At 36.7% G+C, this 20,908-nt stretch overlaps 1 protein-coding gene across 24 annotated transcripts in view; it reads right to left on the reverse strand.

The window, feature by feature from the left end:
- The window catches only part of LOC145252331 (GATOR2 complex protein WDR59-like), a 220,693-nt gene that overhangs the window by 167,473 nt on the left and 32,312 nt on the right, over positions 1 to 20,908 (reverse strand). For all 24 annotated transcript variants that reach the window (XR_013863759.1, XR_013863756.1, XR_013863755.1 and 21 more), the window contains exons 11-15: positions 18,053 to 18,132; positions 15,247 to 15,450; positions 5,996 to 6,160; positions 4,734 to 4,829; positions 3,706 to 3,856 (exon numbers count right to left, since the gene is read on the reverse strand). Coding sequence is in view for 19 of the 24 variants with exons in the window: in XM_080112904.1 (XP_079969030.1) it covers positions 3,706 to 3,856; positions 4,734 to 4,829; positions 5,996 to 6,160; positions 15,247 to 15,450; positions 18,053 to 18,132 (696 nt within the window). In the remaining 5 variants the exon portion in view is untranslated. The remainder of the gene's footprint in view (positions 1 to 3,705; positions 3,857 to 4,733; positions 4,830 to 5,995; positions 6,161 to 15,246; positions 15,451 to 18,052; positions 18,133 to 20,908) is intronic.

Here is a 20,908-nt window from a genome sequence, read left to right on the forward strand (position 1 = left end):
CATACTCCTTCTTTGCCTATTAGTCAGGTGCAGAGATACTATCAGTGATTCGACAGAAACACCCATTGGTAGATCTTGTTTCTTGTCTAGGGCAATGAACGCCGTTTCCCCACTCCCGACACACCCCACCCCTAAAGCTGGGCATTTGAGAATGCTTGAGTACCACATATGCCTGAGCAATTAGATTGGGTTGACCTTCCTCTGATGGGTTGAGGGTACCGGATTGACAGTTACTGGCTGCTGTTTCCGACTGGTAGTACAGGAGCCCTAACTCTTTGGTAGCGCTTAGAGCGGCTGCTCCATCAACAGTTGAATAATATCGGGATGTTTGCAGTGCCATGGCGCGCATGGAAAGGGACCCTGCACTCATCCCCGGTGGGCTTTCCTGAAGCCACAGTCCTAGTTGATGGAGGGTCAGCTGATGGTCTACTTGTGATGCATGTGTGATATTCTGCATAACCTCCTGTTCGGCTTCCCCTAACCCAACTGAAACTCGTTAAAAAACATGATGACAGTACAATCTAAAAATAAGCTTAAACCAGGCTTAGGGTCAAACAAATCCAACTTGCCTCCTCCCTTGAGGCTTGCATTCACAAATATCCGTGGGCTTAGAACTAATTTAGCTGATGTTGAAGCATTTCTCCTGACAAATACCCCGGATATCTTAGCACTAAGTGAGACTAACCTACACTCCTCCATCCCCTCTAACTACTTTAACATGCCTGGATATCTCCCACTCTGCCGTAAGGACTCTGACAGACATATGCACGGACTTGGAGTTTACATTCGTAATACCCTTCCCCTGACTAGAGAAACAAACCTAGAAACGGATGATCAAGCCTTTATGTGCTTTAGACTAATCATGCAACACAACATTAGCTACTTTTACTTTCTCTACCGCTCTCCCTCGACCCAAGACTGCACCATAATAAACAAAGTATCTGACAGCATAGACACAGCACTCTCCTTCGACACTAGCGCCCAAGTACATGTATTTGGTGACTTTAATGTCCATCACAAAAACTGGCTTGGATTCTCTACTTATACAGATGCAGCAGGCAGCGCAACTCATAGCTTCTCTGTATCTCACTCCCTATCACAAATTGTTACTTTTCCAACCCGCTTCCCTGATCAGGAAGAACAACACGCATCACTATTAGATCTGTTTTTGACCACAATTCTTGATGATTGTGTAACGAAAGCCGACAGCCCACTTGGGAACGCTGATCATGCGGTAATAATGGTTGAAATCGCCCTAAACTCTAGACCCAAAACTGAAGAGCCAGTGCTCAAAACAACGAGATATTATAAAAAGGCTGACTGGGAAGCTATCAGAGATCTTATCAGAGACGCCCCATGGGGAAATATTTTTTCTCTTCCTGCTGAACAGTGTGCAACTGAGACCACTGAATGGTTCAAAACTGCAATCGAAGCGCATGTTCCCATGCGGAAATTCTATAGCAAGCCCCACTCTCCCCAATGATTTACTTCGACTTGCGCAACTGCCATTGCTCAAAGGCAGCATGCATTCCGCAGGTTTAACCGACATAAGTCCAGTTCAAACAGACAAAAGTACATAGAAGCTAGAAGTAACGTTAAGAAAGAAATAGCGACAGCTAAGAGGGAATTTACAGAAACCACTAAAAAACGCATCGAAGCACAAAAATTAGTAACTCGTGACTTCTGGAAAATCTACAACAGTGTAGTAAATAATGGGCAATCAACAATTCCCCCACTAACCAACAATCACGAGGTTCTTTGCTCAGCAACCGAGAAGGCTAACATGCTTGCCAGTCGGTTTGCCTCCAACTCTACACTGGACCCTCTAAACCACCCCCTACCTGACTTTCCTATGCGGACAGACGCCAAGCTAGACGATCTGGAAATCACCCCTGCTCAGATGCATGCCATCATAAAAAACCTTGACACTTCCAAAGCATGTGGACCCGACCTCATCCCAGCTGTGCTATTAAAAAATTTCTCAGCCGAAGTAGATCCAGTTCTCTCCAAACTCTACAACAAATGCCTTAATGAATCTTGCTTTCCGAGCTGTTGGAAAACTGCTTCTGTGGTACCAGTATTCAAGAATTCTGGCGAAAGAACTGACCCATTAAATTATCGCCCTATTAGCCTCCTCCCACTTTTTGCCAAAATATTTGAGACCTTAATTAACCATGCTCTAGTCCAGCACCTTACAGATGCTAAACTTCTGTCCGACCATCAATATGGATTTAGACAAGCCCGTTCCACGGCAGACATCCTCACTGTAATCTCTGAACGCATATACCATTCACTGGACAAAGCGGGAGAGGGCAGAGCGGTAGCTCTAGATATATCTAAGGCTTTTGACAAGATATGACATGAGGGTCTCCTCAGGAAGATTAGATCTTACGGTATCACTGGTAGAATACTTAACATAATTAAATCCTTCTTAGATAAGAGAAAAATCCGGGTTGTCCTCGACGGTTGTACGTCTAAACAATATAATATAAATGCCGGAGTGCCCCAGGGATCTATCCTTGGTCCTCTGCTGTTCCTGATATTCATAAATGATCTCCCCGATAAAATTGCCTCTGAGATGGGTATATATGCTGATGACACCACACTCTATAGCAGGCACGACAGGAAAACAAATGAACATATATCTAAAGTAATGGCAGAAACACTAGAGGATGACCTCAAATCAGTAGTGGAATGGGGACAAAAATGGATGGTAACGTTCAATGCCACCAAGACAAAACTGGTTTCATTCAATAATTACAAGAAACCTTCTCTACCACCAATAGCAATGGCCAACAACTCTTTAGCTGAGAGTACGTCTTTCAAGCTCCTTGGCCTAACGTTCACAGGAAACATGAGCTGGAACAATTACATCGAGGGCATTGCCAGGGCCGCTGCGAGGAAGGTGGGCTCTCTCTACCGTGCTAGAAAACTTCTAACACCCGAAAGTATCCTGTACCTCTATAAGGCCACTATTCGCCCATGTATGGAGTATTGCTGTCATATTTGGGCCGGTGCATCGGCTACTAGTCTCTCTCTCCTTGACAGGGTTCAAAAGAGAGTCGCAAATCTGATAGGCCCTAAACTGGCATCTAAACTTCAGCCTCTGTCCCATCGTCGAAACGTTGCATCCCTCTGCCTGTTCTACAAGTATTATAATGGTGAATGCTCTGAAGAACTGCAATCACTTGTGCCCCCACGACGTGAACACCCTCGACAGACCCGACAAGCTGCAAAATCCCACCCCCACACTGTAGAGATCCCTAGATCTAAAAGATCTTTCTACTCCAGTAGTTTCTTCCCCAGAACTGCTAGACTTTGGAATTCCATTCCAGGTCACTGCTTCCCCAACTGTACTGACATGCATAAGTTCAAGTGCAACGTGAACCAACATCTCGCTGCCCTAATCCCTACATAGTGCCCCAGTAGAGGTTTCCCCTGATAGTAGCCCCCTACACCAAAGTGGCAATGTGCCTTGTTTGGGGTGAAAATGTAATAAAAAAAAAAAAAAAAAAAAAAAAAAAAAAAAAAATTAAGACCTGGCCAAAGATTAGTTAGTGTAGAAGTCAATTTCTAAAAGTCGTCCAGCACATGCCAATGTGTAAAACTGACATTTAAATAAACATGATTTATTTTTTCTTTAAATTGAATTTCCTGTTAAACTGAATGCATCTAGATTTAGAAGATTACATTAAATAAATTTACCTGCAGAACAGAATCGAGCTCCAGATGTCCGTGGAAAAGGTACAGAACTATCCTGATAACCAATATAATAACAATTAGGTACAATGGATGCACCAGGTTTTGTTGAAAGACTGAATGGATCTTCAGTATCTGGAGTCTTGCGTTCCACTTCCTGGAGAAAAAATAAAAAATTTCGTATTCCATTGATTTCTTGTCTTTGTGTTTGACTTTTAAAAAGAGGGGTTTTTGTTATTTGCTTGTTTTTTTGTTGTTATAAATGGTACTTGCACAGTTTAATCAAGACATTAAAAAATGAAAATATGGAAAAAAGGTTATATTATTTGTATCTGCTTTGGACTGAAGATCTCTGAAAAAAAAAAAATTTCACTTAATTTAATTGAGTAGCTTTGTTTTGTACAGCGGGAAAACATGTTTTTATGACAGTACGTTGAAGGTAGACGTCTTTGAATTTTTTGAACACGCCACAGGGAGATAACTCGGTTTAAAGCACCGACACTCCCTCCCCATCTTTAATACTGGCTTTTCTTCCTAAAAGTCAAACCTTTTGCTCGATATCTTAAATTATTTTTTGCTGTAAAAAAAAAAAAAAAAAAGAAGCTACTTGATGAAATTAAGTGAAATTTTTTCCTGAGAACTTCATTCCATAATGGATACATACAATATAACCTTTTTTTGATCTTTTCATTTTTTAATTCCTTGATTAAACTCTCCAAGTATCTTATAAATAATTAATAAGATCTTAAATATAATAAGTGATTGACACTAGGATGAAAGGAACATGAATGCAGACCAAACTTGTCAAAGGAAGCTGAATAACTGTTATTGTGATGCTCACATATTTTGCATGCATATATAATGTTCGAATTAATGAAATTTATGTTTTTAGCATTGTAAGACAAATATTTATATTGAGACACAAACATAACATTGTTTTTTCCTTATTTCATAATTAATAAATCAAAAATACAAAACAAAACAAAATTAAAACAACAATAATGAAGGATGATAATTTTGTTTTAGAGACTTACAGTTAATTTGTCTAAATTTGCTGTGAGTTGTCGAAGACATGGTTCCAAACATGATCGATTTCTTTTCACATGCTGCTGAGAAGTTTCTTTGAGTGACTGAAAAAAAAAGAAGATAAACTAAATACACAAACATGTTTAAATCTTTTAAAAAAGAAACTTTACACATAAAAAAAAAAAAAACAATCAGTTGATTTGATCTGACAGAGGAAGTGCCAGTAAAAAGTTCAACAATTGAGTCTTGGATTTGCTTGCTTTTAGCTATAAAATTAATCATTATTGGTGTTCTAGAATTTACAAAATGGCTAAACCCCTTACTCTGCATAAGAAATAATCAGCGTTTTTCTAGCATATCTAGTCCTTTTGGTTTATTTAATGTTGAATCCTGTCATGTTATACTTCAAATTCTTCAAATATTTATTCAATTTACATTTCATCCAGTAGTTTTCAAATATTAATTTTGACCACGTTAGAATTTCTTTTTATTTGTCAGATGTCTATTTTCTTTAGGAATTATGTGGCATCTGCTTTAGTTTTTTTTTTTTTTAAATTTTTTTTTTGAAACGATTGTCATGTTTCTTGGGATGTTATTTGACTGATTGCCAATATGAAAATTATATCCAACAATGCCCCTTTCCCAGAAAACATAACTTCACCATGGAAGTACTTCAGCGCATGTTTAATGTTAAAAAAGATTTTTTTTAATTTGTACTTAATTAAATAAAAAGTTAAAAGGTTTTCCATTATTGTGGCAAAATTCAAAAAGTTGAAATATTGAATTTCAGGAGAAACCAATGCTATCTACTTATTATGTCACAGTAATGAACATATCTAAAAATTATGAAAAATGAGGAGGTATAAGATTAATTAGTAATGAAAATAGTTTTGAAAGACAGCAAAAATTGAGTTTGTAAAAAAAGAAAAAAAAAAGAAAAGAAAAGAAACCAGAGAGTCCTGATTGCAATAAAAGGGAGGTAAACATTTTCTGAAAACTGAAATCTTTATCCAATTTAGAAAAACTTAATTTTCTCTAATTGTCTTCGAAAACTGTTTTCATTAATAATTAATTTTCTACCTCATAGTTTTTCATAATTTTTGGATATTTTCATTACTGCGACATGACAATTCAGTAAATATCATTGGTTTCACTTGAAATTTAATATACCATTTTTCGAACTTTGCTCCAATAATAAAGAAGAACAAAATTAAAATATTTGCATAGAAAAAATATTTTCGTGTGGGTGGAAAAAAAAAGTGATACTCACATGTAACAACTGTTGCTTTTGAGTTTCATATAACGTCGTACCCTGAGTAAACTCAAAAGTGGGGGCCGCATTGTTGGGATAATTTACAGGGAAAGTCACAACCAATGAGACTGTTTGACGCCCACTAATCGCGCTAACTGTGCATGTTCGGCTGCCGGCATCCATCTGGAAAAGAAACAACAATCAAATACTTTAGTAAAATCAAGATACTAGAATATGCTAATTCAGAAAAATAATCATGCTCACTTAACTGCAGCAAGATTAAATGGTTTTGCAATATGAAATTTGACCAAACCTAACAGATAAGATCAAACGAATTGCTGAAACCACTATATATGTTCAGCATAGATGTAAGATGATAGCATGCACCTGAGCAGGGGTGGTTTTCAGATCGTCTAGTGTGGCGTCTGTCCGCATAGGAAAGTCAGGTAGGGGGTGGTTGGAAGGGTCCAGTGTGGAGTTTGAGGCAAACCGACTGGCAAGCATGTTAGTCTTGTCGGTTGCTGAGGAGACAACCTCGTGATTGTTGATTAGTGGGGGAATTGTTGATTGCCCATTATTTACTACACTGTTGTAGATTTTCCAGAAGTCTCGAGTTCCTAGTTTTTGTGCTTCGATGCGCTTTTTAGTGGTTTCCGTAAATTCTCTCTTAGCTGTCGTTATTTCTTTCTTAACGTTATTTCTAGCTTCTACATACTTCAGTCTGTTTGAACTGGACTTATGTCGGTTAAACCTACAGTATGCATGCTGCTTTTGAGTAATGGCAGTTGCACAAGTCGACGTAAACCATTGGGGAGAGTGGGGCTTACTATAAAATTTCCGCATGGGAACATGCGCTTCGATTGCAGTTTTGAACCAGTCAGTGGTCTCGTTTGCACATTGTTCAGCAGGGAGAGAGAAAATATTTTTCCATGGAGCATCTCTAATTAGTTCCCTGATGGCTTCCCAGTCAGCCTTATTATAATATCTCGTTGTTTTGAGCACTGGCTCTTCAGTTTTGGGTCTGGAGTTTAGGGTGATTTCAACCATTATCACTGCATGATCAGCGTTCCCGAGTGGGCTGTGGGCCTTTGCTATGCAGTCATCGGGAACTGTGTTCAAAAACAGATCTAATAGTGATGCGTGTTGTTCTTCCTGGTCAGGGAAACGGGTTGGAAACGTAACAATTTGTGATAGGGAGTGAGATATAGCGAAGCTATGGGTTGTGCTGCCCGCTGCATCTGTGTTAGTAGAGAATCCAAGCCAGTTTTTGTGATGGACATTAAAGTCACCAAACACATGTATTTGTGCGCTAGTGTCGAGGGACAGTGCCGTGTCTATGCTGTCAGATACTTTGTTTATTATGGAGCAGTCCTGAGTCGAGGGAGAGCGGTAGAGAAAATAATAGTAGCTAATACTGTGTTGCACGTTTAGTCTAAAGCACATAAAGGCTTGATCATCTGTTTCTAGGTTTGTTTCTCTAGTCAAGGGAAGGGTATTACGAATGTAAACTCCAAGTCCGTGCATATGTCTGTCAGAGTCCTTACGGCAGAGTGGGAGATATCCAGGCATGTTAAAGTGGTTAGAGGGAATGAAGGAGTGTAGGTTAGTCTCACTTAGTGCTAAGATATCCGGGGTATTTGTTAAGAGAAATGCTTCAACATCAGCTAAGTTAGTTCTAAGCCCACGGATATTTGTGAATGAGAGCCTCAAGGGAGGAGGCAAGTTGAATTTGTTTGTCCCTAATCCTGGTTTAAGCTTATTTTTAGATTGTACTGTCGTCATATTTTTTTAAGAGTTTCGGTAAGGGGGAGCTAAACAAGAGGTTATGCGGAGCTTCAGACATGCATCACAAGTAGACCATCAGCTGACCTTTCTCCAATTAGGATTGTGGCCTCAGGAAAGCCCACCGGGGATGAGTGCAGGGTCCCTTTCCATGCGCGTCATGGCACTGCAAACAACCCGATATTATTCAACTGTTGATGGAGCAGCCGCTCTAAGCGCTACCAAAGAGTTAGGGCTCCTGTACTACCAGTCGGGAACAGCAGCCAGGAACTGTCAATCCGGTACCCTCAACCCTTTAGAAGAAGGTCAACCCAATCTAATTGCTCAGGCATATCTTATACTCAAGCACTCCCAAATGTTCAGTTTTAGGGGTGGGGCATGCTGGGAATGGGGAAGAACGGCGTTCATTGCCCTAGCCAGGAAACAAGATCTACCGCTGGGTGTTTCTGTCGAATCACTGAGATAGTGTCTCTGCGCTTGACTAATAGGCAAAGAAGGAGTATGGAAGCCGGGCGATAGACAGAGCCTATCTACTCCTTAAGCCTATCTACTCCTTAAGATGTTACCGCAAGGACGAATAGGTTATGCTTGTATAGTCACATGTAATATTCATTCTTCTGGATAAAACATTGCAGAAGCATGAATGTCTTGAATCACAGGAACATTAACTAACCAATAAACACTTAATAATAAATTATTAGACAAGACTGTATAGAGTAGAATTTGGAGACAGATGAGAACTGGAGAATGAGCTTGCAAAATTGTTTGACCCTTACACAAGGGAAACAATATTAAATGAATAAAAGAATCTTAGCATAAAAAATTTAGAGGTACAAATAGCTTGAACAATTTTAATACTGAAATTTTTAGTTAACATCAAATTTGAACTCTCAATAAATATAAATTTTTAAGATTATGTAAAAATGATTCTATACTATCTTATTACAACACTCATGATCTTTTATTTTTGTAGTAACTAGCTGTGCCTACCTACTGTAGGTTGGGATTCATTAATATCATTTTAGTAAAAAAAATAATGTGTATGTTACAAACGAATTGGGGGGAAAAAAATCTAAGGGAGATAACTCATTTTTTACATTCAAGTTAAAAATGAAATCACTGCAGATATATGTAGAGTCTTTCAAATCATTATTTACATTTGTTTTGATTGTAATAATCTTCCTTGCTGGAATAATTATTTTTGAAAAGAAACTGGATCAAATTGTTTTTCTAGTGTAAATAACATGCTGTAAGGATAAAAAAAACGTTTATCTTAACATAACTGTATGGAATCTTAAATTTGTTGTTGAGGTGTTCCTTTAGGGCATTTTGGCTGTTGTGTTGGCCTCATTTCATTGGATTTCTACATGACTTGGCATCCAACACAGTATCATCTTTGTTAACTGACAATGATGTTTATATGTATAATGATTAAGTGATCAGTGGTTGTAAACTCATTTATAATTTAATAGTGTAAAAAATTAAGCGGAATTAGAAGAAACTAATAAAAACAAATAATTAGTATTGGGACGATTAATCAGAATCAGAACATTTTGGCATATTGGAATCAGTATCGGAAAAAATTTGTGCCTATTTTTCTGTGTGAAAAAACGATTCTTTTAATTGGCTTTTTTATTTAATTTTGTGTAAAGCAAAGTCTTTTACTGCTTATAGTAATGATGAAATAATATTGATTTTAAACTACCAATAAAACTAAAATGGATAGATCGATAACGAATATATTTTGACATTGGAGAAAATATCTGCACACTTAAGTGTGTTTTTATGGTAATCGTGAAAAAATAACTCTATATTTAGAGATTTATAAAGAATCGGAATTGGAACTTGTATTGGAATCAGGAATTTAGTACAGAATTTGTAAAATATTGGAATCATCTGATCACTACAAATAATATACTTCTGTTCCCCAAAATCATTTACCTCCTATAAATAGTTACAAACACGTATAATATTCGGTCAAAGAAATCACTCCACCCCTCCACCAAATATGGTTATCCATGGTGCTGGAATTGTCGTGGTGCTCGTGGCAAGATAAGTGTTATGCTAATCCATCCGCATCCTAAAAAATGCTAACTTTGTTATTTCTTCTCTTTTAAATTTCTCATTTCATTTTGTAATTTGTAATTATTTGTATTTTAATAATTTATATATGTGTTTATTGTTTTTATTTTTGTTTCCTTGGCTTTTTAAATTCTCTCCCCCACCTACAAACCTAGCAAAACACCAACCACAATCTCTCCCAGCTTAAATAAATGATTAATTCCATGCTCTGAACTAAGGAAGGCTAGAGATAAAAATAGCTTAGGCAGAATAAATTTTCCGAAACTAGCTCAAACGTGGATTTATTTTTTCTACCGTAGAAGTCAGAAGAACTTTAAGTAATATACTTAATATCTACAATTACCATATGCTCGCTTGTATTAATAAAGAGGCCTCGTTGATATCTCTACCAAACCATTGGATATAGCTTATAATTAACTGTTACTATATTTGTAACTGAAATGTACAGTGATCTTAGCTGCATCACTAGGACTATTTTCTATATAGATACAATGTTTTGTCCCTGACCTTAATGACTGCCTATAAATACGAATTCCGAATCACCATGTAATAATTGTTTCTCTTTACCTCCAAGACGACTCCCTTTGTCTAACCTGCATGCTAAATAGTGAAAAAAAAAGAAAAAAGAAAATTTCTTTTTTTGTTCCGTTTCCAAAGCTAAAACATTACTTGAAACTCTAAATCCTAATGAAACTCTACTGTATTCTGTAAGTTAATAATAACCCTTTCCCTTGAAAGCTAACAATCTGCCCCCCCCCTAGTTGCCACTAAAACTCTACATTACACATGCCTTAGTAGTGGAATCCTTAGCTTCCAGCTCCTAACTTTCACATGCTAACCGCCTAACAGTCATCACTAAACATCTATACATTTCTACCTCTAAGACATGCATTAGAGTTCATTCTTATCCAGTTTGGTACTTACCAGCCAAAGTATGTACTCAGATGCAAAGCGATCTTCATTACATAACAATGCCTCTTCCTAGATGGTTTTGCAACGATTAATACAAAACCAAATCCGATACTCCTTGTTATGCAAAACGCTCGATGACTCTTAAATGAAAACTGAAATTATCTTCCTTCAATAGGAGAAACACACTTAACACCTACAACCTCCATATATTTGCATCTACTGAAAACTTGCCCAAATATCTATTTACTTAATTATACATACGGAATACACCATGACTTAAAATTTACCTCCAGTTATACCCATACTATACTGCACCTACATCTTAACCCTCCTGTAATCTAAAATATACAGTGACTGGGCAAAATTCTTAGCTCAATTCCTAATACCTACTCACACTGTAACGTTATCCTGTACCTAAGCTAACATAAATAAAATAAAAAAATGTAAAAATCTAAAGGTAAAAGTCTTAATCCACACTAACACCTTTCTAACAAGCCTGCTCACATAGTTGCTTCCACTGCATGAGCTTTTTTTTTTTTTTTTTTAGTAACAATGAAATAACAATGTCCCTAAATCACTTTGAGGAGTGTAACTATTCATTAGATATATAACCTCTACAAACTAATCCTGTAACATTAACTAACCACGCGGAATCGCAGAAATACCTAGATTAGGAACAGGCGCAGAGCAAACACTCTCAGGGCTGATGGATCCAGGAGATCTTTCCAGATCATCCGTCTAGGAGAAGGAAAACTCTGAAACTAAACCTAAGGGGAGGGAGGCCTCTCCAGTCTTGGATGGCAACCTTCCTAGAGCTGGTCAAACAAATTACCAGTCTGCAAACCTAAACTGCTTAAAGAGTAGATAGGCTTCCATACTCCTTCTTTGCCTTTAGTCAGGCGCAGAGATGCTATCACAGTGATTCAACGAAAACACTCAGTGGTAGATCTTGTTTCTTGTCTAGGGCAATGAACGCAGTTTTCCCCACTTCCAACACATCCCATACCTCAAAACTGGGCATTTGGAAGTGCTTGAGTACCACATATGCCTGTGCAATTAGATTGGGTTGACCTTCTTCTGATGGGTTGAGGGTACCGGATTGACAGTTCTTGGCTGCTGGTTCTGACTGGTAGTACAGGAACCCTAACTCTTTAGTAGCGCTTAGAGTGGCTGCTCCATCAACAGCTGTATAATATAGGGATGTTTGTAGTGCCATGTCGCGCATGGGAAGGGAACCTGCACTCATCCCCGATGGGCTTTCCTCAGGCCACAGTCCTAGTTGAAGAAGGGTCAGCTGATGGTCTACTTGTGTTGCATGTCTGATATTCTGCATAACCTCTTGTTTAGCTCCCCCTTACCTAACTGAAACTCTTTAAAAACATGACAGTACAATCAAAAAATAAGCTTAAACCAGGCTTCGGGTCAAACAAATCCAACTGGCCTCCTCCCTTGAGGCTTGCATTCACAAACATCCATGGGCCTAGAACAAATTTAGCTGATGTTGAAGCATTTCTCCTAACAAATACCCCGGATATCTTAGCACTAATTGAGATGAACCTACACTCCTCCATCTCCTCTAACTACTTTAACATGTCTGGCTATCTCCCACTCTGCTGTAAGGACTATGACAGACATATGCACGGACTTGGAGTCTACATTCGTAACACCCTCACCTTGACTAGAGAAACAAACCTAGAATCGGATGATCAAGCCTTTATGTGCTTTAGACTAAACATGCAACATAACATTAGCTACTTTTATTTTCTCTACCGCTCATAATAAACAAAGTCTCTGACAGCATAGACACAGCAATCTCCCTCGACACTAGCGCACAAGTACATGTATTTGGTGACTTTAATGTCCACCAAAAAAACTGGCTTGGATTTTCTACTTACACAGATGCAGCAGGCAGCACAACACATAGCTTCTCTATATCTCACTCCCTATTGCAAATGGTTACATTTCCAACCTGTTTCCCTGACCAGCAAGAACAACACGCACCACTTCTAGATCTGTTTCTGATCACAGTTCCCGATGATTGTATAACAAATGCTGACAGCCCACTCGGGAACGCTGATCATGCAGTGATAATGGTCGAAATCGCCCTAAATTCTAGATCCAAAACTCTAGAGCCAGTGCTCAAAACGAGATATTATAAAAAGGCTGACTGGGAAGCCATCAGAGATTTTATCAGAGATGCCCCATGGGGAAATATTTTTTCTCTTCCTGCTGAACAGTGCACAAATGAGACCACTGAATGGTTCAAAATGGCAATTGGAGCACATGTTCCCATGCGGAAATTTTACAGCGAGCCCCACTCTCCTCAATGGTTTACTTCTACTTGCACAACTGCCATTGCTCAAAGGCAGCATGCATACCACAGATTTAACCAACATAAGTCCAGTTCAAACAGACAGAAGTATATAGAAGTGAGAAGTAACGTTAAGAAAGAAATAGCGACAGCTAAGAGAGAATTTACTGAAACCACTAAAAAATGCATCGAAGCACAAAGTTTAGGAACTCGTGACTTCTGGAAAATCTACAACAGTGTAGTAAATAATGGGCAATCAACAATTCCCCCACTAACCAACAATCACGAGGTTCTTTGCTCAACAACTGACAAGGCTAATATGCTTGCCAGTCGGTATGCCTCAAATTCCACAATGGACCCTTCCAACCACCCCCTACCTGACTTTCCTTTGCGATCTAAATATCACCCCTCTCAGGTGCATGCTATCATAAAAATCCTTGACACTTCAAAAGCATGTGGACCTGATCTCATCCCGGCCGTGCTATTAAAAAATGCTCAGCCGAAGTAGCTCCAGTTCTCCAAACTTTACAACAAATGCCTTAATGGATCTTGCTTGTCGGGCTGTTGGAAAACTGCTTCTGCGGTACCAGTCTTCAAGAATTCTGGCAAAAGAACTGACCCATCAAATTATCGCCCCATTTGCCTCCTCCCACTTTTCGCCAAAATATTTGAGACCATAATTAACCATGCTCTAGTCCATCACCTTACAGATGCTAAACTTCTGACAGACAACAATATGGATTTAGACAAGCCCGTTCCACAGCAGACATCTTCACTGTAATCTCTGAATGTATATACCATTCACTGGACAAAGCGGGAGAGGGCAGAGTGGTAGCTCTAGATATATCTAAGGCTTTTGACAAGGTATGACATGAGGGTCTCCTCAGTAAAATTAGATCATACAGTATCACTGGTAGAATACTTAACATAATTAAATCCTTCTTAGATAAGAGAAAAATCCAGGTTGTCCTCAACGGTCGTACATCTAAACAATATGATATAAATGCGGGAATGCCTCAAGGATCTATCCTTGGACCTCTATTGTTCCTAATATTTATTAATGACCTCCCCGACAAAATTGCCTCTGAGATGGGTGTATATGCTGATGACACCACAATCTATAGCAGGCACGACAGGAAAACAAATGAACACATATCTAAAGAAATGGCAAAAACACTCCAATCTGTAGTGGAATGGGGACAAAAATGGATGGTCACATTCAATGCTGCCAAGACTAAACTGGTTTCCTTCAATAATTACAAGAAACCTTCTCTGCCACCAATAGCAATAGCCAGTGACTCTTTATCTGAGAGTACATCTTTCAAACTCCTTGGCCTAACATTCACAGGAAACATGAGTTGGAACAATTACATTGAAAGTATTGCCAGGACCGCTGCGAAGAAGGTAGGCTCTCTCTACCGTGCTAGAAAACTACTAACACCCAATAGTATCCTGTACCTCTATAAGGCCACCATTCGCCCATGTATGGAGTATTGCTGTTACATTTTGGCTGGTGCATCTGCTACTAGTCTCTCGCTCCTAGACAAGGTTCAAAAGAGAGTCGCAAATCTGATAGGCCCTAAACTGGCATCTAAGCTTCAGCCTCTGTCCCATCGACGAAATGTTGCATCCCTCTGCCTGTTCTACAAGTATTTTAATGGTGAATGCTTTGGCGAACTGCAGACACTTGTGCCCCCATGACGTAGACACCCTCGACAAACCCGACAGGCAGCTAAATCCCACCCCTACACAGTAGAGATTCCTAGATGTAAAAGATCTTTCTACTCCAGTAGTTTCTTCCCCATTCCAGGTCCCTGCTTCTCCAATTGCACTGACATGCAGAAGTTCAAGTGTAATGTGAACCGACATCTTGCTGCCCAAATCCCAACATAGTACCCCAGTAGTTGTTGCTCCTGATAGTAGCCCTCTACACCAAAGTGGCAAGGTGCCTTGTTTGGGGTGAAAATGTAATAAAAAAATTTTTTTTTTTAATCTTAGGGGATTTTCAAAGCTCTAATGACTGACTAGACTTTCATAACATTATTTAAAAGTTCAGGAAGATTTGAAACTTGCCGTAGACATGTACTTCATCTAGTTCATTTAAAAAAGAACACCACAAGATAAAAATTGCCTTCCTTTCAACAAAAGAGTCACATTGATAACAAAGAAAAAAAAAATTTACCTTTTCAACCATAACTTTGGGAATGTCTTTGTTTACTAATGAAAATTCTTGTAAAAGTGTCTGAGGCTGAAATATTGAAGTGAAAGCAGGTTCTCCCACTGGGGCACTTGCTGAAACAACACTGGGCCTTAACGAGTCGTATTCCATCACAATTGTATCATCGCCATTGTTCTCCATTACACTGGCTGCATCGGGACGACAGAGCTACATATAAAAAAAAAAAAAAAACAACAATGCAGGAAAATTTAAGATTTTTTTTATTTAACAAAATGACATAAGTAGTTATGATTTCCTAAAAAAGATTGAGGACTACAGTGAGGCACCTTGATGTTAGGTGAAATTAAGGCAAATCTATGAGGGGCGTTCCAAAAGTAATGCCTCCTATTTTTTATTCCGCCCAAATGGATCAGAGGAGATTGTAAGAATAACATTGTTATGATGACTGAACTTATGCATTCATAATCTGAAAGCTTCATCTCTCTGTTGCAGATATTGATGGTGTGAGATGCTAAGAAAGCAACTGTGTCATGAACCGACGTTAGAAGCAGAAATGCATCATTAAATTTCTGGCAAAAGTACATTGAGAATGGTGGTGACTATGTAAAAAAATAAATTCGGTAGCACAAAAGGTTGCTTGTTTTAATGGTACAACTCCCGTCTTCGTAGTTTTTCAACTTTTTGAGTTAAAAATAAGAGGCTTTACTTTTGGAATGACCTTCGTATGACAAAGTACACTCTAGATGTCCATGTACAGTGTTCATCGCTGGAAAAAGTGCATTGAAAATGGTGATGACTATATAACAACTTTTGTATAAAATAATTTGGCGCTTCTACACTATTGGGACAAAAATTTGGAAATTGTAATACTGAATTTCACATGAAAACAATGGTATCTACGTATTCCTCATATTATTTAAGATGATTATATCCAAAAATTATGAAAATTGATAAGGTAGAAAATTATTTATTAAAAAGAATAAAAACTAGAATTTCATGCAAATGATCATAAGCCACAGGGAGGTAATTTTTCACCTGCTAACATGATTAAAGTTGTTTTTTTTAATAATTCCGTAATATTCAGGTAATTTCAACTGCATAATTTGGAAGCTACCATTGTAACTCATTAGAATTGACAAAACAAATCTGTTGAAACCATTGTTTTTTTATCTGAAAACTCCATTTATCGACTACAAAACCATGTCCCAATTCTGTAGAAGCGCCAATAATTCTTATGAAATTGAGGTAATTGTGACAAAGTATCGGTTGGGTTGTTTGGTTTTATTGCATATCAACCTTTAATGCAAAATTCAATCTTTTTGGAAAAAGTTTTCATGCTTCAAGTTCTTTATATCTTCAAATATTTATTCATGGTGTTAAGTTTGTATGTTTTGTAGAGGAAATTGTTATTTCTCTTTTTGGTTTTACAGAACATGATCAAGTTTTGCAAAGAGAAAGAAAGGGAAAAACAAATATCTCCAGACAGCCTGGTCTGAGAGCATCAGGACAAAGAAATAATGGACCACTAAGATTGATGTAAACAGCAGACAGATGTAAGGAAGTCGTGCTTATGTACTAAAAGCATAAGCTAAGGTTAATGAAGTCAGCTGATGAGCAATGGTGTAAGAGTGTGATGAAGAAATAAAAGGCATGAAAATCTTTTTTCATGAAAATGTTACAAAGAATGGATGATAAAAATGTGTTGATCCAATGCTGCTTTGCAGTCTTGTCTTTTATTTTTTTTTTACGTTTGTATCTTGTTGCAACATGAGATACCGATTTTTAGTATATCAGAATGGCTGTACATCTCCATCTCATTTATAAAAACATACGTGCGTGAACTCAAAAAATTTTATCAAGGAGACACAACACACTTTTTTTTTATGATTCATAGATTTATTGGTGCTATATCTCTCAAAACAGGATATTGCAAAACTATACTTGCCACTCAGCTGACATTAAAAGCCTTTCAATCACACCCAACATCTCGCTTCCTCCCACCAGCCAAATAATTTCTGCTTCAGGCTCATTTGATGAAAAAAGAACTGACCATAACTTCCTTCTCTCTCGCTATAATATCACCTACAATATTTTTACCCTATTCTCTATGGAAAGGAAGTGATCAGAACTTCCCATTTCTCAAATGACTTTGAATGCTTGAGAATAATTTAGAAATTTTATTTTTTCATGAAAACAATTCTTATTGATAGAACAGTTTCTTATTAATATTGGGACAGGGCTATCATTTGCTAACCACAATGATAGCAAAATATTAGCTCATGCAACAAATGAGTCATACTCTTAACAGTCACTCTGAAGGCTCATCCTTAAACTGAGATGCAATGCTGTCAATTACGTAAAGGAACTCAATTGAATGAGGATTGACAACCCCAGAAATTGGTCATTCGAGTAAAAGTATATCTGTCTGCTAGAGAAAAAAAAAAAAAAATCTTTTTTTTTGTTTATTAAATTTACATATCTTTAGTGAACGACCCTGGTTAAATTTGACCAAATTGCTAGTGGAAAATAGAAATTTCAAGTCATACCTCAATTTTACCATTATCTTTTTTTTTTTTTTTAAAACACATTTAAAACAAAAATGGATGAGCATTTTTTAAAAAGAAATTTCAATGAAATACAATTATGACAATTATTGAAAATGTACTAAACCATCAGAAAGATAAGTTTTTTTGTTTTTTTATTTTTATTTTCAATTTAAGGCTTGAATTAACTGATGCAGCCTCCTTTTAAAATATTTACAAAAATAATTTTTTTTTTTTTTACAGGTTCAAATATAAAAAAGAAAAACCTTTTGCATGTTGATATCAATATTCCACATTCTTAGACTTTGATCTTTGGACCAAGTAACAAGCTGGTAATCTGTTGTATCTGAGGAAGAAAAAGGAATTTGTATAAAAAAAAAAAAGAAAAAAAAAAAGACTTTGCGTATTCATTCTTTTGTAGACTTTTATCCTCATTTTCACAATTGTTGTTTCACCTGCTTTTTGACCAACTCATCCTCTGGCCTTCTTCAGGAGATGAGTTGGCTGAAATAAATAAATAAAAAAAGATAGCAAGGTTTATATATAAATTAAAAATATCAGCCTAAATTACATCATTCAATTATAACTAATGATGAAAAAATAAAAAGATGTGTTTAAAAAATAGGTTTACAAGTAAAAAATATATATATATTGTTTATAAGAAAAATACTTCAAGTTTATCAATGTAAGCAGAAAACTAAACTTGCCAAAAAGACTTGAATTTGCTTAAGTCAGGCCAGAAAGATGAAATTTTGTGAAAATCTTTTGGTATTACCATTAGTTTTTGATTATAGCATTTATTATTTGTTGGCATTCTGTAGATGTTCAGTGTAAATGGTGACACTGATATTATTGTTGCTTTTTTGTTAAAACTGCAAATGTATTTATCTAAGCTAGCACAAATGCCCAGCAAAGTCCGGTTGTAAAGTATGCTTAAATATGATATTTTAATTCTTGCAGATTTTGTATATATTTTTATAGTGTTAATGTTCTATCGATTTTTATATGTTATAAAGTTGATTTCAAAAATAATTAAAAAAATATATCCATATGACTTGGGTGCATTAGCTTGAATTGAAACTGAAATAAAAACTTGAGTTTCTTTAGCCATAATCGAAACCAAAACCAAAACTTATGAAGAATTCTTGATAAAATTATTTATAAAAAAATAGATGACTTAAGTGCCATCAGCTATAATCGAAATTAGATTATTTTCTTAAATCTGTAAAGTCCCATGTCTACGTTGATAAACTACGCACAATAGACCACTTGGAAGACAATATTTGTTATATGTTATTGCCTAATTTTATGTATACAGTTTGTAATTACTTAGATTACACAATATATACATGAAGCACGGGGCCTTATGCCCAAAATTGTATTTAAATTCTGAAAATAAATTTCTGGAATTAACCACATATTTGTATAATAAAAATATTTTTCTGTGATTTATTTTAATTTAAATTTTGCCACTTCTAACAAAAAAAAAAACAAACAAAAAAAAAAAACGCACTCCATAGATGCTTACATTTCTTTGTAATATGAATTTGTGGTACACGGATTGAAGATAGCCCGGGGGGGGGGGTCCTTTTGGTTTTGAGTTACCTTTATCAGAGCCCCAGGTAGCAAGCTTATTCAGTATAGACTGTAAACAATGGCCTTCAACCCAAAATGCAAGTTGCATGAGAAATCAGATAATAAGCTCCAGCAAAAACTAAATACTGGGATTAGTCCGATAGATGTTAATAACTATTGTGAGGTAAAGTTTATTCAATCTACGTTTTCAATGGCGCCAATCACACTTATCCTTTCATTTTGGCTGTTAAATTTCTCATCTTTGAGGAAAAATCAACTACATTTACAATTTTGCAATATTTATAAATATTTCAAATCTAAGTTACAAAAATTGACTAATATTAATCATGTGTCCCTATTTATATGTCTTTTTATTAATATTGTTTTCTTTTTGTCATAACAATAACAATTTTACATCATGAATGCATGAAATAGAGACAAAGATAAATGATGTGTCATTGCCTTCACTACTGACCTGAAATAGAAGGCTTACATCAAATCTGTTGCCAAGGTTGCTGTAAAAAATGGTTACATCATTCTAATGCTCAAAAAGGTATCTCATTCCAGATGCAATCTTTTACCTATACAAGAACCAAATATGTTCTAAAATGCAGTACTGTTGCCACATCTGGAGAGGAGCTACTCAGAGCACCTTTTCCTGTCTTGACAGAGTTCAAAACCAGCTTCAAAAGCAGTAGGAAATGTCTTTTTCTCCTTCTTGCAACCTCTTTCTCACAGAACTGATGTTGCAAGTCTATCTTTACTTTTCAGCGATTAACTAAAATGTATATAGAATCCATTAAGTATCTTTAGAATATGTTATTCTGAATCATACTTTACTATCTTTAGTCATTATTTTCATGGCAAGTGCTCATCTGACCTTCAATTTATGGTTCCCTCTCTGCAAGCTACAACAACTGCCAACAATTTTTCCTACTCTCTCTGCCTAAATCTAAACACAAATTCCATAAACAAAGTTTCTTTCCTAGAACTGCCTGCTTGCAGAACTCTGTACCGTATGCCTGCTTTCCAGCTGACTACAACATGGTAGTTTCTAAGTTCAATATAAACAGTCTTAAATAATCAAATTGTACCCAACTTCCACCACTACCGATTTACACTTATTAACCCTTATCCTCGAGTGGCTTTCTTCAGGCCTTGATAAATGATGACACCCTTGCACAAAAAAATAAACTAAAATAAAATAAAATTTTTCTTGTGTGAAAAATGAAGAGAAATTCTCCTTTTTGTCTTCCAATTTAAAACTATGTTTTTTTTTTGCATCCCCTTCCCATCAGTAACATTTTCAGAATTATCAGAAGAGGAGATTTCCATGTCAGTATAAAGGGAGGGGGAGGGGGGCATTGATTATCAAGGTAAAAGTGTTCATGTCACGATTCCTGTCAAGTAATGCCTACTATTATCTATGAATTCCACCGAACACTGAGCAAGTCAAAAACTGAGCAATGTCCATGTGTTTCAATAGCAATAATATGCTGAGTCGCCACTATACCAACTGCGCCTGTTCACCCAGCAGCGATTAACCA

The sequence above is a fragment of the Euprymna scolopes genome, chromosome 1, assembly GCF_053919585.1.
Source record: "Euprymna scolopes isolate OS-2025 chromosome 1, ASM5391958v1, whole genome shotgun sequence".
Taxonomy (NCBI): domain Eukaryota; kingdom Metazoa; phylum Mollusca; class Cephalopoda; order Sepiida; family Sepiolidae; genus Euprymna; species Euprymna scolopes.